Source organism: Passer domesticus, chromosome 3 (genome assembly GCF_036417665.1).
Source record: "Passer domesticus isolate bPasDom1 chromosome 3, bPasDom1.hap1, whole genome shotgun sequence".
Classification (NCBI taxonomy): Eukaryota; Metazoa; Chordata; class Aves; order Passeriformes; family Passeridae; genus Passer; species Passer domesticus.
In genome coordinates, this window is record NC_087476.1 from 54,732,030 (window position 1) to 54,753,009 (window position 20,980).

At 37.5% G+C, this 20,980-nt stretch overlaps 1 protein-coding gene across 9 annotated transcripts in view; it reads left to right on the plus strand.

The window, feature by feature from the left end:
* The window catches only part of L3MBTL3 (L3MBTL histone methyl-lysine binding protein 3), a 78,130-nt gene that overhangs the window by 32,690 nt on the left and 24,460 nt on the right, over positions 1–20,980 (plus strand). For all 9 annotated transcript variants that reach the window (XM_064413139.1, XM_064413140.1, XM_064413141.1 and 6 more), the window contains exons 9-15: positions 929–1,064; positions 4,490–4,581; positions 5,118–5,269; positions 13,979–14,055; positions 15,460–15,545; positions 17,679–17,789; positions 19,387–19,501. In XM_064413139.1, coding sequence (XP_064269209.1) covers positions 929–1,064; positions 4,490–4,581; positions 5,118–5,269; positions 13,979–14,055; positions 15,460–15,545; positions 17,679–17,789; positions 19,387–19,501 — 769 coding nt within the window. The remainder of the gene's footprint in view (positions 1–928; positions 1,065–4,489; positions 4,582–5,117; positions 5,270–13,978; positions 14,056–15,459; positions 15,546–17,678; positions 17,790–19,386; positions 19,502–20,980) is intronic.

The window sequence follows — 20,980 nt, forward strand, 5'->3', positions numbered from 1 at the left end:
GTGCTACAACTTTTTCACGCTGACAGCTAAAGAAACTGCCTGTATTAGCAACCTGTGCAAGTTAACAAAAAATATATACACAGGTTTTTCTTTTTGCTGTGGTTCATGAAATAGTTTTTCTGATGAACAGCTTCTTGGCTTTTAATGGAGCCTGCTTCTCAGGCGTATTTTGAATAACTTTTAAACATACCTTACTTTAATTTTTGCATAGTTTTAATGGGTTTTTGGATTTCATTTGTGAATTAAAATGGGGAAACTGGAAGTTGTGTCAAAGTACAAATTAAATACAAAATAGGGTTGATGTTGAGATTTTCACTGATGCCTGCAGTAAATTTGTGGCATTTGGCATTCAGGGAGATGAGGAGAACTTCCCTGCAGAGACAGTGTTGTGTCCTGTTTTTATCCTCCTCTCAGTGGTTGACTTATTACTTCATGGAATAATGAAGTTCTGGGGAATATCTCCACTGACTTCTCATCTTTACTTAAACAGTTTTCAGTATCTCTCTGGAGAGCCTTTTGAACATACTTTTTGTTCGCTGCTCCCTTGCATGCCAGTTAATCAGGATAGCTTGAAAACCTCATTATCTGCACTTTGTCCTCAGCTGTATCAGATGTATTCACACTCTTCTGTAGGGCTTATGTTTTACTTTGATGCTGGGTTGAACCATTGTCAAGTTTTTGAGCACTACTGGCAATAGCCAGCTTTTAGTTAAATTCTTTTGACCAGAAGAGGAGGCACCGAGACTGAGAATAGCTTTGCCTTTTAATTCTCTCCCTATTATGAAATGAATTTATTAATCCAATGCTGGATTGGGCAGAAGTAAAAAGCTGACTGAAAACATACAGTTATTATACATAATATTGAATGGAAATGGTTATGTGTAGGGCAAAGGTCTTAGTGTTGTATGTTGTCAATTCTTGCTTTTAGGTTTGTGGCTACAGAGTAAGACTACATTTTGATGGATACCCAGATTGTTACGATTTCTGGGTGAATGCTGACTCTTCAGACATTCATCCTGTTGGATGGTGTGAAAAAACAGGTCACAAGCTTCATCCACCTAAAGGTATTGCTTAGTTTAAATTTCCGTGTCTTACACAGTTCTGAGATTGAGAGTACCTGTGTAATGCTGTAGCATTTTTTTGGCAGAAATGTTTTAGTTTGTTTAGTCAAGAGTATTTGAAAATGGCAAATTAAATACATATCTTGCCTAAAATTTCAAGTTGGAAAGCTTGCCCCTTCTATTCAGTGGAAATTCAGAGAAACCAAGAAAACAAAATGGGCTATGAGAGTCATCCATAAGGCATTAGGAAAAAAAATACTGTGCAGCAAACCTAGACCCCAGCTTATTCCAAGGAAATTGGCAGCATACTGGTGACACATATGCTTAAACTGAGGTCTCACAGGCATCTGAGGATCCTTTAGTGGAAGGTCTTAGGACATTTTTGCTACTGCATAGTGATCATTGTTACTGTACAAATGTTGGTACAGACTAATAAAGACTGTGCTATTTCCACAAAGATTAAGTCTGAAATAGAGACAAAAATAGGAATCAGCAGATCAATAGGGAGTAAAAAAGGTAAGATTGCAAGCCTGAAAGTGTTATTTGTACATGGATTATGTAAATGGTATACAGGTATTGAAATGTGTGTAATTTACTTGCATAATTTGCTTCCATTTCACATTGTGTAACTTCTTTTGGCAGGAGGGCATCTGCACTGAACTGTACTATGAAAAATAGATAAATGTGGTCCTTTTGGAATATGGAGGGAGTATGTGGGGTGAAGGGAGCAAGTCCTGAAGTCTGAAAAGTGAGAAATAAATGAATGTGCCATTTTTGCATACACAGTGAGGGTAGTATAATGTGATTTAGAAAGGCTGGAAAATGAGGAGTGCACAGATTCAAGAGGATGTGCTTGCAGAGAATTATACTGTAGATGTAAGGGCTCAGGTGTGCAAAAGTGACAGTAAAGCCACTGGAAGTGTAGGGGCAGAGGGCCTGCCAGTGTGTGAGAGGATGGTATTTCTTTGTGTGAGCCTTGAGAGGCATGAGCTGCTCTTCTGAGTGCTTTGCAAGCTCCACTCTGATTACAGGGTCCTACTTGCTTTGGGATGCAGTTCTGTATAACTGGCTGTGTAGAAATAGCAATTCCTTGAACATAAATAAGAATTTCTTAGAAGGATGGCCTCCACTGATGTAATAACTTGTATGTAGCAAATGGGTAGTTCCCAGTTACAGCATTCCTGATGTTATTACAGTGTGCTTAGTAAGTTTTGTATCTGTGACAATGGTTTGTCACCTTTTACATCTTACATTTTAGAGAGCTTTTGTTTGCCAAGAGTGATTGCCCCTGGAAGAATTTGGTGGGGTTCTGCTTTTCCAAGGGGAAGGATAATATGCCATTTGTAGGTTCTGTTTTAATTGGAATGGACAGATTGGTTGTATTTTGCTGTGTTATGACATTTTAATAATGATTTCTGTAGTGCCCGTTGCAAATTTTGCAGATGCTAAAGCAAATGAGAGTTATGACATAGGGCACAGTATTTATATAAAATAGCACCCCAGAGAAGAACTCAAAGGTTTGTGTTAGTAGCCTTTAATTTTCCATCTAAAATACAGATTTATGACCTTCATGGTGTAAACCCTAGGCAATTTGGAACCTGGTCTGACTTGTGGGTGGGCAGGGGGTGGGGAGTGAGGGACATGAGACAGGAAGAATATTATTCTGGATGTTTTCTGAAATGTATTTCTATCCATGTTTATTAGAATGGAAAGGGTGGGTAACTCTTAGTGCTGCTGGGCAGGACAGGTCTTGTGATGGGATGTCTCCCACCCCCCACAGCAGCAGGGGCAACAGGCAGCTGCTGCTGGGCTTCCAGCAGGTGTAGGAGAGCTAAGAGGCAAAATTGAACTAGATTTCACAGAAATTAAAAAAGATGGTGGTCAGGACACTATTCATTTTGTGTGGAAGAGGCCACTTTTTTATCTCACACAGGCAAAATCTGCAGTGAGAATGGAGGTACATGTATATATATGCATGCAAAAATTACATTGACTGATCTATATTTGCAGTGAATAAATCAAATTGACCTTTGGTCTTTTTATGAGAGATGAGTTAGGAGCTTAAGATCTCCCTTTCTCATTTGGTGGCAGGAAGACCCACACTGCCCAGAAACTGTTTCACAGTCTAATAAAACCAATTTTTTTTCCATGAGCTTTGTCCTCATCCCAATAACTGATCCCTTCACTCATGCAGTAGGTGGGAGTTTTTTATTGCCTGCTGTGAGCTTGGACTTAGGTTTGAATACTCTCTAGAATTACAAAGCAAAAATGAAAAGCCTAAATACTGTATTGCTTTAAAAATGGTTTCAAATGATCTACAGCTGTAGAGTATCAAGACAACAGACAATGGGAGGATAAGGAAAGTATTTTTGTTTGGACTTGTAGGTTAATTTATGTTGACTACTAATTAAAATGAAAAGTGAGAAATCCCTATGCAGAGAACTTGAAGGGTTTGAAACTTGCGATTCCTGGGATAATATGAGAATATAAGATGGTTATAATATCAGAAGGTTAAACAAAGCAGTTGTCTCTGGCATATTTGAGTAATACTTCGAGTAGTTAAGAGGTGACACATTTCAGTAAAGGCTGAAATTTGTTGTGGTCTTGGTCTTACTTTACTGGGTTGTAACATATTGACTAAAAGAGATGTTTCTACAACTGTTACATAACAGAAAAATGAAGGAGGAAATCTATTTGCTTCCAACTCAAAATTAAGGAGGAAATCTATTTGCTTCCAACTCCTACCATTGTTTTTTAGATTAGAACTACAAATGGTATTTTGAAGATTATGTTATGCAGTTCAGTATATTAAGAATTATATGTAATTTTTTTCCCCTAAGAAACAGAACACTAACAGAAATAGAGTTTTCTTTTCTAGTGTTGTATACACTGAATAAAAAATATACAATGTCCATGTGGGGGACAGTTTATACTGTAAATTGAGAAGGGGTCCTGAGGCATTGGTAGTGTAAACAACTGTTTTGATATAACCTAGGGGGGTTGTTTTAAAGCTAGTAGTGATGATGCTGTATTAGTGATAGCCTGATGATGTAATATGGTGAAGTCTGGAGGAGGAGGGTTTGGTGGTTTTTTTGGACTGACTGGCATAGTGGGAAGAACTTCAGGATCTGTAGGTCTTTTTCTGAATCTGAAGTAAAAGCAACAGACTGAAAAGCAGCTGGAGAACCCTTTGTTGGTCTCATTGACACACACACAGAACCAACAAGTGAACTTAGGTGGTACCTGTGAGGCAGACAGGTGGTGGAAAGATGAGGTTTTCTTGGGGAGAGACAAAGAGGTGACTTTTAGCCCATGCTTCTTGGACATATTCGTTCAAAGGGAAGAAGATAGAAGTATAAAATTGGTCTCTTACTGATATGTGTCTCATGCCCATAATTTCTTGCTCTTCTTTTACAACCCTCATTTAGGTTATAAGGAGGAAGAATTCAGCTGGCCCTCCTACTTAAAGGCATGTAAGGCTCAAGCTGCTCCTAAATCACTGTTTGAAAACCAGAATGCAGTAAGTACTCCCTTGTTACTAATGGTGTAGTTGAGGAAGCATGCTTGTGTGTGGTAGAGACTCGTAGCACGTTTCAGTGATGGCAGACTTGAGTCTGAAATTTAAAACAAAAGTGTTTACAGCAAAATGAATAACATTTTAACATTCTCCACTGCACAGCTAACCACTGCAGTTCCAGTTCATTACTCTTCTACTTATCTGTTTAAACTTCTGATGCATTCTTAAATTAAAGATTTGTTATTTGTACTGTGTCTTGCACTGTAATCTTGTGGGACAAAAATGGTCTTTCAGAGAGAGTATTTAAGACAGCTAAAACTAACACATTTCATTTTAGCAGCATGTTTAGGACTTTTTTCTTTCATAAACCGCAAGTCTGTGTGTGAGCATCTCTCATGTCAGCTAATTAGGCTGCTGCTACTCTGTTGGGACAGTTAATTGAGAAATTTGGAAATGGCCTGAATATATTGGTTGTGGACAATGGGGAGATTTCTGGATTTATAGTATTTATCTTCAGTTAAATGTCTTCCTCTATGTAGACAGTGATTCCGTCGGGATTTCGAGTGGGGATGAAGCTGGAAGCTGTAGACAAGAAGAACCCGACTTTCATTTGTGTTGCCACGGTAACAGACATGGTGGACAATCGTTTTCTGGTTCATTTTGACAACTGGGATGAGAGTTATGACTACTGGTATGATGTTTTTGTTTTGTATCCTAGTGAGATGTATCAGAAATGTGTTCACTTTAAGTGCTGTTTTCTGTGATACTTTCCAGACTGGTGATACAGTTACCATACCAACTTTTGCTGGGTTTTTAAGTATGGCCACCAAAGTAGGTCTCAGTGGCAGACTGGAGGAATTAATTTTCCCATGTCAAGATTCACATAAAAAATGCCAAGGTTGTGTTAAAGGAGTGTTCGTGTGTGCTGCTGCATCTGGAGTTGTGGATTGATGTCAATTACGTATTATCTCTGAGGCTGATCTCTTCAGTGGAGAATATACACCATGATAATGAGACTAAGTGTACTTGGAGTTAGTTTTACTTATAACTGTAAATTGAATGAACTGTAGTCATGTTCTATAAAGTATCAGGATAGTGGCAAAACCTGCTTTTGGTCCTCTGTGTTCTATATTCCAGTGGAATGTGAGATCCTGCTATCCTGACCTGTGCTAGAGGTGACCTTTCTGCAAGCTTTATGGTGGAGGGGCTGTGTGTATCTATAGGAAAGGCAGTGGAAGGAGCAGGATGTACTAGGAGCACAAAGACAGTGAAGGAGATTTAGGCTGTTGCAGTACAGGTTTTTATTTGCACTTGGATCTTCATTTGATAGATCATTTAGAGCAATGTAGTTTACCTTACATTCTTTGGAGAGGAAGTTACTGCAGAACAGGTAGAGAGCATTGTTATGGATCCCCTTTATGGCCAGGATTTGGCAGTGGCAACTTAATTGTATAGCTGAGCCTATAAAATAAATGAAGAAAAATTTCTTTTTCTGTATTTGATGACTACTTTGCACTCCATCAAGGGGAATGTCACAAGACTATAAAAGTAACTTCAAAACTTCGTGAGGCCATCTCTTGAAATAGTAATTTTGTAGCCAATATGACAAATAAACTGAAGTAGAACTGAATTATTGAAGCAGTAGTGAACAGTTAAGTGAAGTCAAGAACTGAATATCAAGATAATAGCCCATATGAGTCAAAGACCAGAAAGACCAGAAATTATTTCCACAAAAAGTAATGCAAACCATACATTTTCTCTACCAAGCATTGGAAAAGTGGGGACTGGGGAAACTTAGTCTGAATATCTTGGCATTTGACTGTTCACTAATAATAGCTATGACATTAATTAATAATTAAAATGGCAGTTAGTCAAAGCTTTTCGGGAAAACACAGTTTTCAACTGTGTTGAAACAATATAACCCATGGTTTGTTCAGAGGTAGCATAGTCATCTTTCTAAAATACTGCAGTCTATATAGCAGACATATACTGAATTTCAGACTTGTTAATATTCCAGTGTCAACAGGAACTTTGTCCACCAGTCTTTTCAGAGGAGGGAGAAGCAGTTTTCAAGTACATAACCAAGCTTTACATTTATAGTATTAGTCAGAGTTATAGTATCCTGAAGTGGTTTTTCTGAATTGTATGTGTAGACTACATGACATAAAACCCTCCTAAAGGATGAAGAAAATTTGAAGTGGAAAGTTTATAGGTTTCCCTATAGGTTTTCAGAAATCACTGGAGCTGTGTTCACACTGAGGTCAAGCTTAAGTTTTGTTCTTTTGGTGAAATTGTGAAATACCTTTCTGGAAGCAGCAAGGACATGTTCCTCGAAGTACTGTGCATGGATATTAAATTCTCAGTAATGTGGTACCTCTCAGCATTGCATTGAGAATAGTGAGTAGAGAAAGGAAGGAAGAAAGAAGAAAGAAAGAAAGAAAGAAAATTAGAGAAAAGAGTGGCAAATGAAAATAGCAGTGGAGTGTCTGACCAAAAGAGAGCCTGAAAATATAACCTGAATGCATCCCACTCACATTTTTAATTTTAGATATCAGGTTTGTAAGTGCCTTAAAATATCTTAGGTGCACACATTTCATGTCTACCAACTGCTGTCTCTAACTAAAAACAGAAAGGTTTTTTGAGATTATCCAGGCCTGAATCTCAGTTTCCTTCTGCCTGCATGTAAGTTTCAATCTCTGAATAATAATGAAGATGAAATTACTTATTTTGTGTATGTTGGTTATTTTCAAACAAGTACCTCTTTTCTCTGTATACCTTCTGTGTTTTATTTGGAGAAGACTGAACTTTCTCACTGAGGTTAAAAAAAACCTTTTCTATTTTTGTATATGTAAAAGAGAGTTGACTGATATTACTGACTTCAGGCAACATAAACCCATTACGATTGCCTAAGGCTTTTTAGGCTCCGGGCACTCAGCCTGAAGATACTCTTCCTTACTTTCTTTCTGAGCATTAGAAAATACATTTTTGGTTGAAAGTAAGTACCCTGGTTAGAATTAGTCATTACAGCAGCTCTTTAATGCATGGTCATGCTACTTTCAGTGTATTATAAATCCTATTAAATTTTCCTTTGATAGTGGCTTTTAGATGGAACAAAAGTGAACAAAATTGTAAAATTCAAGATTTTTTTTAATGAAGGGAAGTTTGACCTATAGAACATAAGCCTCCGGGTCCTTTCCATCTGTTCCATCTCTTTGATTAAACATAATACTGCTTTGAAAGCTGAAGGCATTCTTGTTCAGTGGAACCTCTCAATTTTCTTACCATTGTCTGAACCTGGAAATGGAATTGAGAATATTTTGGTATGTCAGAACTATGAATTAACTACAGGTCCATCCTATATTCCTGCATTCCCTTACATCAGATTTGCTCGCACACAGATCGATGTTGCCTCATCTTCCTAATTTTTTTGTGACCAAATGGAAACACAGCCAGAGCTCATGGAAGAGGTGAAGCTGCACCAGCTTGTTGCTGTTTGCCCACAGGAGAAGTGGTGCATTGGCTGTGCTGCACACATTGCATCCCAGACTTGCTGCATCAGAGGGCTCTGGGTGCCCTCGCTCATCCTTGGCTTGGTCTGAACTTCCTCTTCAGAGAAGGTTGCACAGGCAGATTTTGGGATCCCCTTACCAGGAGTATGTTAAAATACAATGGCCTGTGTGCCGCTCACTGCTCTGTTCCTGTCTGTCTTGCATAGAAAAATGATTTCTGAAGCCTGCTGTGAAAATAAAATAGCTTTTGATTTCTGGAACCATTTTTTGATCTGTAGGACTTAAGGAACAGACTTGACTTTGTAATGAAGCTAAGTAAGAGGCCAGGCCTGTTGTCCATCAGTATTTATTACTTTTCTAGCAGCCAAGTCCTTAAAAGTTGCACTCTGCTTGTTTCATCTTTGAGATAATTAACTTTTCTTCACTCTCTCTTTGAAAGGAAGCATGTTTTTGGAGGGGTGATATTACATCAAAAAGAAGATAAAACAACCGTAAAGAAGCATGAGTCACAGCGCATGCGTTTAACTATTTAAATGGATAATGAACCATTATGTGACCCTAAGTTTCCTGTGAATCACTGTGCAGCTTTCTTATCAGACTTAAAACAGAAAATACGATAATTTTTTATGGTAGTGCTATACCACCTCTCGATGCATGCCATAACCTCCTGGATTACATTTTCAGAAGCCCTGACCTAAAATTGTATCAGCTTTATACTCGTCAGTGATGAAGTATTCTCAATTATGCACTAGATGGGGCTGCAGGATAGTTTTTATGGTTTTTTTTTTTTTTTTTAATCTCTTGATGACTGACCTGTCACAATCAAGAACTTGTATAAGTAGCATTCTTGAGAGCACATTATTTTTTATGGGTGTATGGGGCATATGTGTGTAAGTGGTTTTTGATAGATAACATTTTCATTACAGACTGTATCTACACTTATTAAAGTGAATATCAAAATATCAAAAGGTTTTTTCCCAAAAGGGAAAATCAGAAATAATTTCAAAATAGAAAATTATTATAATAATGATAACAATTACTATAATTATTATAGTAGAAAATTATTATAAATACAATGCTGACCATTTAATTAAAAAATCTGTCCAGAGCATGAGGTGGAGACCTATTTAAGAAAATACTTTGCTGAAATAATTGAGTATAAACTTTTTCAGCAGCAAGCATTATCATCCATCTCTCTTGATCTAGTTGGGATAAGCTGTATATGTGAAACAGAGTTTTAGGAAAAATTAGCAGGACAGGTGAAAGTGATCAGTAGAAGAATATTAAGCCATCTTCCATGTGTGCCTCCCGCACTGGGATGTGCCCTCCTGCCGTGAGTTAAGGACTGCTGAACCTTACATGTGTTCCTTTCAGGCAAGGTGGTGCACACACTGGGGAATCACCTTGTCAGCTGCCCTTGCTTTTCCTTATTGCAGAGTCCTGTCTAGTTGCATCATGCAGCTCTTCCCTGCTTTGTTGTTTTTTTTCTGTAGTTAAGATGTCTACAACTCAGCAAACTGTCTCTTGTTCTGTCCCTCTGTGTGGCTCTCCTACGGGTTCAGCTGGTGCATTCTGCTGCTTTTGGCTCCACTTCAGCTTTCTGGATTAGCTTCAGTTTCCAGTATGGGTATTAGATTTCTATTTCTGTCTGCATATTCTCAGACAACAGAAAAAATGGTTCACAAGTGACATGAATTGTGTGGACATTGTAATCTTGTTTTATTAGCCAAGCGTGCATTTGTCACATTTCTACCTCTCGGCAGAAGGTGGTGTTGGTGCTCTGCTGTGGTCCAGGGGTGGGTAGTTGGAGGTGCAAAATCCTTCAACTCTTGCTAGCATTGGTAACCTTTATTGGCCTAGTAAGCATCCTCACAATTCATGGATCATCGTGTTTTATGAAGCATGTGAGCTGGATGATCTGCCTTCTGTTTTGGAACAAAGGAAATAGAAAGCTGTGGGATGTGGCAAATTGATTGTGAAAGGTTAGCATAGACTTTAACATTCCAGTTGACAACTCTTGAGGCTTAGTCTATTGTTGTTCCAAACTGGATACATGTCCATTAAATAACATTAAAGCATAATAATTTTACTTTAAATTGTGTGTGACTTTTACTGATCTCCTCTTTCTATTGTTAAATTAACTGTTAGAAGCTAAAATGGGTGTGTGAAATCATTAGGTGAAGATGGACTGTGTGATCTGATTTTGCTGGGATCTTTCTTTTCCCCAAGTCCACTGCAGTTCCAGAAGCTGCTCATCTGTAATGACTGGGTTTTTTCTTTTAAAGCAAGTCAAAGTTTGTAGATGTTTCATAGTGCTATTTTGCTGTTGAATCACAGGTTGCTTTGTGTTCCATGGTCACTGTAATGTCAGAGCATTTTCCAGGAATGCATCTTTCATTGCAACATTCCTTGGTCATTTGCTTCTTCTTGAATCTTCAAGGCAAGAAATGTGTGCAGTGGCATTCACTTTTCAGAGTTCTATTAAAATGTATGTTCAAACTATGCTTGAGAAATCAAACCAAACCGAATGCATTTAGGAGGTTTGTCCTCATAAGTGTTTTTACACATCGGCTTGATTATTTTAAGTATAATACTGATAATACCATAGTGATCCTGAGCACGGGACTTGTTCCCAAATTTAACTTGGGAGAGTTTTGAAAATAATTTGTGAACTTTACTTCAAAACATTTTAGGAAGTAAGAAGATATGTCTTTTCCATGCAGAAGTATACCTCATACATGTAAAACTCCCAGTGTGAGAGGGATTGAAGAGAGGAGTGCTGCCCCACATTCTTGTTAGCTTCTCTTCAGAGTTACTGTAAAGAGAAAGGAAGAGGGCAGAGGTAGCATGAAGGACTCACTGGTTTTTTTTCTTATTTTTTGGAGGCAAAACATTTCTAGGAGTCAGGTGCTGAGTTTTAACAGTGCTAAATTACCACAGAAGGTCTCTTGCTTCCTTTTATTGATGGCAACTTCAGCGATTTAGAGAGTACCTGGTGTGATACTATAAATATTAAACACATACAGTATAGCTTTTTGTATTGTAGGAGGACAAAAAGTTGCTATTTGTGAACTGAGTTAAAATCCTTGGCTATTGTTAGAGACATTACAGAGTCTATCTAATGTAGGTTTTATCTGCTTGGAATTACCTGATTGGCATCATTACAAAGAAATACTAGCAGAATTCTTTCATATGTATAGCCTTAAGATAATGATGTTATGTTGGCCAGTATTTTTCATCATTAGTGCTTCTCTCTGTTTAGGTAGAAGGCTGGAGGGATGCTTGTTATGAGACCATGTTCTGGAGCACCCAGTCAGCAATGCTGTTGTTGAAGATTATCCATACCAAGTTTTAGACACCATGTAAAATACTTCTCAGATTTAAAAAAAAAAAAAAAAAAAAAAAAGTTGCTCTGTGTATTTCAATTATGGTGTTCTCCTTAATTTTTCTTTTATGCAGTGAAGGTTCAAAACTGCAGTGTGGTATAGCCCAGGGTCTAGTCTACAATTTTTTCTGTGCTGTATTTCCTTTTGCAATTCCTAAAGTATGTTTGTGTCCCACATCTGCAGACCTGGTGTTTTGAATTTTAAGACTATGGAGTGCCTGCATAATTTACCTTTAGTTTCTTCTCTTCTCATGCACAGTTCATTGCACCCTTTTAGGTATTGCACGTTATCAGCATGTGATATTTTAGAAGTATATTAATTAAGGGAACCTAATTAATTTGAACTACCAGCATGCTAATACTTTCTGGGTAGATACAGATAAGGATTATTTTATAACACTCAGAGAGAGCAGCCCATACTGTTCGGTATTTTGCATTAGTAACTCAGGTTGAGATAAAGTGGAGAGAATACCTGTTATTCTCCAGCCTAATGATGGAGACATTGACTTCAGAGAGGGATTAAACAGAAACTGGGTCATGGGTGGTTTGGTGTTTTGCTCAGTGATTATTATATGAAGTATGTGTCTTCATGCATGGTTGCTCTCTGTTTGTCTTCTTTTCTCATTAAGTATTTGAGAAGTGTTTGGAAAACACAGGAGGGGAAACACGGTCTTTGAGTCTAGACTATTGCTTGGCTGCTTAAGGTTGGTTTCTTGATCTCTCCCTGGGGAGCTGGGAGTGAAGGCTTTAGCTACTTCAGCTTACTCGGGCTTCACTTTTTTGGCCTTGCTGAGTCGTTGGAGTGAGTGGGACACTGAGCTCGTGGCCAGTTGGAGAGATGGAAATACTGGTGGGGTTTTCCAGAAGAGAGAGGTGGGGCATAGCTGGAAGTATTTAATGTCAGCTACTGAAACAGATTTAGGAATAGGAAATAGTGGAGGAGAAAGGTAGTGCACTGTGATACTGAATTTATTTAACTAAAGAAGAACTTAGGTGGGGTAGGCTCCTAAGAGCAACGAGGTCCTTAAGGGCAGATCTACATGAGTATTACATGGTTATAATATATTAATAAGTAGAGGCAAACAGTGTGTTTGCACAGCACAGTGCAGTACCATGCAGAGTGATGCTGGCCTTTTGTGTCAGCAGCATGTTTCTTAGTCATCCTGGCTACATAAATGCTAAAAAAGCACTTTCACTTGTTCAGCCGACTGAAAAATCATCAGTAAGTATCAATGCACACATAGGGATGGTACATGTTTCACAGTAGAGTCTGATAGCTTTTTACTTTTTCTGTAGATCAGTCTTACTTCTTGCCTTTACTAATAATCCTGAGTACTAATATAATAATTGTGTTTTATTGTGCAAATTGTGATCTGTTATGAAATAATATCCTAATATGTAATAAGGATATGTAATATTATATTACATATCCTTATTACATATTAGGATATTATAATTTAATATTACAGAAGACTTAAACAGGTTTTCTCTTGTCTGCTTTTAGAACAGTTTCTTTACAGTGTCTCTTTTGTTTGTTTTTGTAAGAGGACTTGATAGCCAGCACTCACTTTTGATTTCCTCTGTGCACAATGTAACTGACCCAGTGAGCACAGTGAGAGTGATCTCTCACTGCTTGAGATGTGTGCCAGCATATGTAACTCACCCTGCCTCTGTTAGTCTTCTGTGGCTCTTTTGGCATGCCACAAGCAACAGCAGTAGTGCAAATTAGGATGCGCTTTACAGAAAATATGGGAAGTTGCTAACCCTTTGAGTAAGAGAGTTTAAACTGTTTTTTAAGAGCGGTTTGCAGTCTTGGATCACTAATTCTTTCATGCAGTTTGTTTGTAAAATGCTTGTAAAATGTTTTGTTGGTTTTTTGAGTTGTTTTTTGTTTTGGTTTGGGTTTTTGGTTTGGTTTTTGTTCCAGGGTTTTTCTCAGAGTTTGCTTATGTGCTACTGGGTTACAGTAACATGTTTACAGCTCCATTTAAGCCACTCAGAATCTAGTTCTGAATTTTTGCTTGCTATTGGCAGTGTGTTGCAGTTATACATGATTTGTTCTCTGCCTCCAGGTGCAACCTGGACCATTAATCAAGATCTTAAAGTTTTTGGTTTCAAATTTTGGTCTTGGCATTGCAAGACTCCATCCGTCTTTGATAGGATTATGGTGTTCTTGCAGCTAGCCAACATGATTCTACCAAGAGTGTCTGCTTGTGAATTTTTCAGATCCAGCATCATAGCTTCTCAAAAGAGATCTACCACTAATTTAAAGGACTTGATTTTCTTGATGTTCCAGCAAAATTGTAAATAAAGCCTTATGCTTGCATAGGTGGTAACAAGTCTGTGTTAGATGTGTTGGTGTCTTCAGGTTATGTTTGCAGTTTAAGTTGAAGGTGTTGTGGGTTGTTTGGAATTTAAGTCTCTCTTGTAGGTCTTGGTTTGTAAGCATAATAGGATGTCTGAAGAGCTGCAATTTCAGGCCCTTTTTTTCCTCCCCTTCCTCCAGGTGTGAGGCAGCTAGCCCACATATTCATCCTGTTGGATGGTGTAAAGAACATAAAAGAACTCTCATCACCCCACCAGGTTTGTATATTGTTGCATGTCTGAAAGATTTAAGGTGGCTGTAGTCAGCTAGCATTGTTAAAATTTACAGTAAGATTTCTGTTACCTCTCCTGAATTTTTTTCTTTCTGTAATCAGGAATTGATATTTGCAGAGATGTAAATTTTTTTACAGGACTTAATATATTGAAAACTTAAGTATAATAGATGTTTGGCATTAAGTATGCAAATATATACTGATTTAGTAAAGAGACATCTATTCAAAAGATATCCCTTGAAATCTGAACAAGTTTGTGATTTTGGCTGAATGGCTGACGAGTACTGTAAGACAGTCTAAAAATGCTCATAAAGCAAATTCCAGGTGTCTGAGATCATTGCATAAGAGAAACATCTTCATGTGAACTGTGTGCAAGGTAATGGATTGATGAGAAAATTGTATTAACATGATCAAAGAATCAGACTTGTAAGGGGTCTTTGAAATGAAGGAAAATGCTATGAGAGAGGTGATAAAGAAGGAAGGAAGTGTATTTGTTAGTGTGAAACTTGAGACTGTTTTTCAGGACTGTTGTGTATGGCTGGATGACCTAAATGCCCTGTTGCAGAAACTGGCATCTGGCGTCTGAGAACATGGGAAGTTTTAATTGGTTAAAACCAACTTTAACAAAAATTCTAATAGCCAGCACTCTTGAAAAGTCATAAGCAGTCTATCTGCCGGGAGGTTAATTGCAGCCTATTATTCAGTGAATCCCTTGTAAACCAAATTAGAATTGGTTTTGTTCTCTTCTATCTTATGAATATTAATATTTAAACTTCAAGTTAAACTTCTGGTGCAGAGTAAAGGTGAAGGACAGGCACTGCCTTTTCTTTAACAGCCAAGCTGTCTTTGTGTTTCTTCCCTAGTGTTTATAAGCATGACATTTTCTAGGAAAGGCAACATAATCTTTGATGATGTCTGTAGATTATTCATAAATGTCCAGGGTATTTTGTGACAAACTTAGTAAAAAATTTCTCACTAAAAGACTAACAAGTAGTTAGGTGTGCTCAACCATGGTACAAAGCTATCATGATTAGATTATTTACCAGTGAATGACTGTTCATTATTTGAATTAATTTCCTCAGTTAAGTGGACAGATTTTTCTATTCCACATTATTTATATTGCAAAGGGAATGACACAATATTCTCATATCCAAAGCAATTGTGTACTATAGTTATTGAGTAGTGTGTATGAGAGGATTGTTCTCTCTTTTGACCTGTATGGTGAATTTGTCAGAGACAATTTAGAAGAGCCTTTCTTGCAATGATTTTGTAAGTCCAGTGTAAAAATCAAAACAGTATTATAAACGTTGCTAGGCACTCTGTAAATTAGACATTAACTTCATTTTTTGCACTGCTGTGTTTAATTTTGTTCGTGTTTCTTCTGTGCCAGATTATCCGCACGCTAAACATTTTTCTTGGGAGAAGTATTTGGAAGAAACCAGTTCACTACCTGCACCTGCAAGGGCTTTTAAAGTGGTGAGAAAATGCTTAAATTTCTTTCATGCTTTTAAGTTCATGTAATTAATTTGTTTAAGAAGGTAATACATCTATGGTGTTCCTATATTTCTAAATGTATCCAATTAATTAGATGCATATAGGTGATTTATTTTTATGCAAGTTTGGAGTTCACTGTTAGAAATCAGATTATTATAAATAACTATTAATGTATTATTTTAATTATTATAAATGGGATTAAATGCTACAAATCTATTACTAATGAGTGTAATTTGCTATGGAAAATTACTGCCTACTTATTACAAATAATGAGATAGTTACTGCATCATGATAACATATTTTGAAGATTTGTATTTCTGTTTATATGATGCAATAGATACAGTGTAAAAATGAATGTAAGAGGTTAGTTTGCTTGTCCATCTAGTCCATCGTGTTGGGCTCATTTTCAGTGCCCTTTAGCAGACTTTTTCTTCTGCTAGCTTGCAGCTGGGGCATGTGGGCAGCATCCACAGGCAGCTCCCCAGCTTAGCTGTGGTGTTTGTGGGCAACATCCTTTTGTTTTATCTTTGTACTTGCTAGTTTCTTTCAGTGATTCATCTTTTAGAGCTCTTAAGATTTCAGTGATGGTCAGTACTGCAGAAAGGAATCACACAATGGCTTGAGCTGGAAGGAACCTTAGATATCATCTGGTTCCAATCCCCCTGCCATGGACAGGGACACCTTCCACTAGACCAGGTTGCTCAGAGCTCCATCCAGCCTGGCCTGGAACACTTCAAGGGGAACACTTCACATTTCTAGGCAAACTGTTCAAGTGCCCCATCATCCTCACAGTGAAGTATTATTTCCTAGTGTCTAATCTAAACCTACTCTCTTTTAGTATGAAATCATTTCCCCTTGTCCTGTCACTACATGCCCTTGTACAAAGGCCCCTCTCCATCTTTCTCGTAGGCTCCCTTCAGGTATTGGAAGGCTACAATTAGATCACCCCTAAGCCATCTCTTTCCAGGCTGAACAAACCCAATTCTCTCAGGCTTTCCTCATAGGAGAGGTGCTCCATCCCTCTCTTCATCTTGGATTGCTGTTGGGAGCCAGCATTGGGTGGCTGGTAGCTCCCAGCCCTTGTCTCACAGCACCACTGAACCATCTTTGCCTCAGCTTTTCACATTAGGGACACTAATTCTCAACTTTGCTAAGAGCTGGATTAACAAAAGGCAAAGCATGGTGTTTATAGCAGTTCCTGGGGTCAGTAGATTACCAGAGGTTATTCATGACCTGTGGTTTATCACCTAAAGGTGTGTCTGTCTTGGTAATGTTTCTCAATCATACATTCTCAGCCAAATACCCCAAGCAATGATGAGGAAGTTATTTGTTTATATCTGAGACAGTAACAGTGTTTTGAGTTGTATTATGGGGGAAAACTGAGTTCTTAAGCTGCAGCTGAAGGAAAAACACCAATACTCTGCAAAGTCCTAGAGCGACAGATACATTATTTTCATTAAAAAATAGAGTAAACTTAATAACTTGTCTTGTGAATATGTTCCTTTAAAATGGAAATAATTTTGCTTTAGTTTTCATAACTACAAGTGACGAAATCTGATATTCCTACCAAAGACACTAATTTTATCAAAATAGTATTACAAATCCAGGCATTTGGTCCCCTTTGTTACTGTTATGCTGTGAATTAGTTATGTTTTCAGTAGGAGACTGAAAAAGGGTTTGATTCATGAAACAAAAATACATACCAGAAAACACAAATATGTTTCCGGTAGACCATTTCATAGACATTTCAGGCAGCTGGTATGTAATGCCTTATTAATTACTGTAATGAAACTGTTGGCCAAAACCTCTAGGGTAACTGTTCTAGAGAATTTAGGGGAAAAAAAATTGATTAAAACCTAAGATACCCATTTACATCCTTGGATGGCTTGAATCCAGTCCACTCCAGGAGAACCTAGAATCCCAAAGTAATTACCTTGTTTCACTATATTGATAAACACTAGTTTGAATTATGTTTTTATGCTTGAATTTCTAATTAAGGGAGGGCAGATTTGAAAAAAATAAATGTATAATGTTTTTGATGGATTATATATATTTTGTAGCTGCATCAGATTTTGAAGTTTTTTTGTTTCACATAATATTGTTCTTCTTTTGTAGAAACCTTCTCATGGCTTTCAGAAAAATATGAAACTTGAAGTGGTTGACAAGAGAAATCCAGTATTTATCAGAGTAGCAACCATTGTAGATACAGATGACTATAGAATAAAAGTAAGTTTCTCTCTCTTAGTGTACTGTCCTACTTAAGTAAATTATGAGGACTTCGTGAAACCAAAATCCTGTAGTTGTAAAATTAACCATGTAATGAAATAAGTGTTAATGCTCTGTCCTGCTAAACTTTTGCTCTTGCTTTTCATTGATTGATATATGCATGATTCCTTTGGAATGGGTTGTGTTACTGTCCTCTTAGATACTTCTTCTGAGGTGGGTAGTTAGAGAGCAGAGTTGAATACATTGGAAAATTGCTTTGGGAATAGTTGATAGAAGACAATTGTCTATTCTATCAAAAAATGTCATTATTTAATATTAAGTGTCAAAGGGCTGCTTTGATATTTGTATTAGGGACCATAAAATATTTGGTCTAGGTTAATTTGATCTGTTTTTATAAATTTCTAATGGGAAGAGAGATATATGTGAGATATGAAACAGCCCTAATCTTTTGACCTTTGTCATTGATTTCTGCAATTCTGAAGTTTCTGTTAATTATGGGCTTTGGATTGGATTAAGCTAAGTTAAAGTATTTTAAATGTGTTTTGCAGAAGCTGTGTACTTGAATTAATTCTCTTTTGTTGTATGAGACCAGTTTCCACTCTGAAGGCCCTAAGTGTTAAAAGGGATAACATATACCAGATATCCAGTTAGAAATGAAGGATGTGCATGTTTGCAGTTTGTACTGATTTACTAGGCATACCTGTTATTTCAAGTAGGAGATGGAGCTGACATTTCATTTTGAATCATCTGAATTAACTGCTGGTACGAAGTCATCAGAACTAGCGTCTTCACACCTACACATTTTCCACTTCAAATCGGACATGCAAAATAAATAAAAAAACCAGAACAAGAAACCCCATCCCAAATTAAAGCAAAATCCCACTCCCCAGTCTGATGTATTAAATGACAGGATTTGTAACTTCTAGGGCAGTAATTTGACTCTATTGAAAGAGCTCTGTCTGTGTGTACATACATCCACACCTGGGTGTGTGAGAGATTGGAGAAATTTACTGGTACGTGGGTCATGAAAGATTTGAAGATATTTAGCCTTCATGTGAAAAAAATGTGTGCATAACCCATACTGGTGCTGTCCTGTGAAGTCACATGCTTCATTTTCTCTTCAGTTTCAACTCTTTATCCTGTGTAGTCTGATTTTAGTAAAATTGTTGCTTGTATGATGGGGGATTGTTTGTCTCTTATAGATAAATTCAATTTTTGTAGTCCTTTGCTTTACTTCTCTGCTGTTCTTAAATCCAGTTCAAACAGAAGATTTAAAAACATTTGGATTTTTGTGTGTTTTTTGAGACATGAAAAATGCAGCAATTCATGCTTTAATATAAGTATTAATGTGAGAACTGCATTGTGTCTGGGATTTGAGCCTGACAACACAGTAAACAACCATATAACATATGTTTACTTTAGTGAGAGTATGCCTGAGTCCAGAAGGTAATGTACATGTATTTTCTGTGTAACTTAAATAGTTCTCTGAAAGTGACTTCTCTACTGGACGTGTAATTTCTAGAGATTACTCAGATAAACTGATTACATGGAGAATTTTCCTGATCTAAAATGCACTGTTCTCCTTTTTGTATTTTAGGTTCATTTTGATGGCTGGGATAGTATTTATGATTATTGGACTGATGTCGACAGCCCTGATATCCATCCTGCAGGCTGGTGTACGAAAACTGGACATCCTCTTCAGCCCCCACTTAGTAAGGGAAACCACTCTGTAATGTAATGATGGTAAAAGGCATGTGTGCTGTGCTATCTTTTGTCCCTGCCAGTGCCATTCAAAGAAGAGAAGCCACTAGGATATGCAAAATAATTGCAAATGTGACATTTAGTGCAAAATCAACAGTCAGTAATTAATCACTTTTTAGTAGATGGTTTTATTGACCCTTAGTGCAATGGAAATACAAGAACCACAGTCAAAACCAGAGGTGATGTAAAAGATCTGTTGTGTAAAATCCTGGTCCTCTCAGAGCCAGCACTGAAGCTGCTGTGGCACTCAGTAGGGGTGTAGGGTATCACTCTTAAGATCCTTTGTTCACATCTCTCTTGATGGTTACTATGCTTTTCGGCTCAAAGGAGTCCAGAGTGCACTGAGAAGGCACTGCTTTCAAATGCTGTGGCAAATCCTCAAAAACAACAAACTTCCTTTTCTTCTTCAGCTGAGCAAAGAGGGATTAATGGTGCCCACTTTAAAAATAAATCCAACAGAAGCATGGTACCAATAACAACACTGGATTTACCAGCTTGTCCTCTCTGGGGATTTTGTTTTACTTGTTGAAGAAGTGGGAGAGGTTGCAGGGAGAAGAGACTTTTTGGTAAATATATCCCTGCCTAGTCCACTGTGTTTCTGGATAATGGCAGTGAAATCACTTTAGCCAAACTTTGGACAGATGAGTTTTTAAGTGAGTGCTCTTCTCTGCAATTGGTTTATGTAGTGACTCTGAGGTGTGGTTTACACAAGTGCTGACTATTCACAGCTGTTAGAAGGTCAGAAACAGCTGTGCTTGGAAAATAAAAAATGCTGAGCAATGCCAAGTATTCAGAGAAAAAATTAATGTAAAATAACTGAGATAAGTCACCACACAGTGTGAATGTGTTACCTGAAAATCACAATACCTCAATTCAATGTCTCTGAATGCCAAGAAGAAATTATTCCTATCCAGAGTGTGATCAGAGTATATTCATTAGTTTTCTGAGCACTCCAGCAGTACAATGATGACTGCCTGTTAGGAAGTTAATCATTCTGCCTTCAGAATCTGAATAGAGTGCCGTAAGTGCCAAAGCACAAAGAGAATAATGAGGAGAAGACAGAATGCTGCATATCTGCTTCTTGATCTGAGATGTGCTGTCCTGTGTGCTGAACCAGCAGCCCAGAGGGAAAAGTAGTCTGTGGCCACATATATAAAAATTGTATCATATGGCAGAAGAGCTGAATAAGGTTACAACATTTATATTATGTAAGATTGATATATAAATAAAATTCTTAGCCTAGATGGGAGTATAAAATATGTAAATTCATTTTCTTGAGACATTAAAAGAAACGAGGTACAGATGCCCAGCACTATTAACATGTCATCTCCTCTAGGTGGTGGCTTATCCCTTTTAGGATGTGACTGGTAGAAGTAAATTTCTGCTAAGCTACAAAAATTAAGATGGATGATATGACAGGAGAGGAAGTT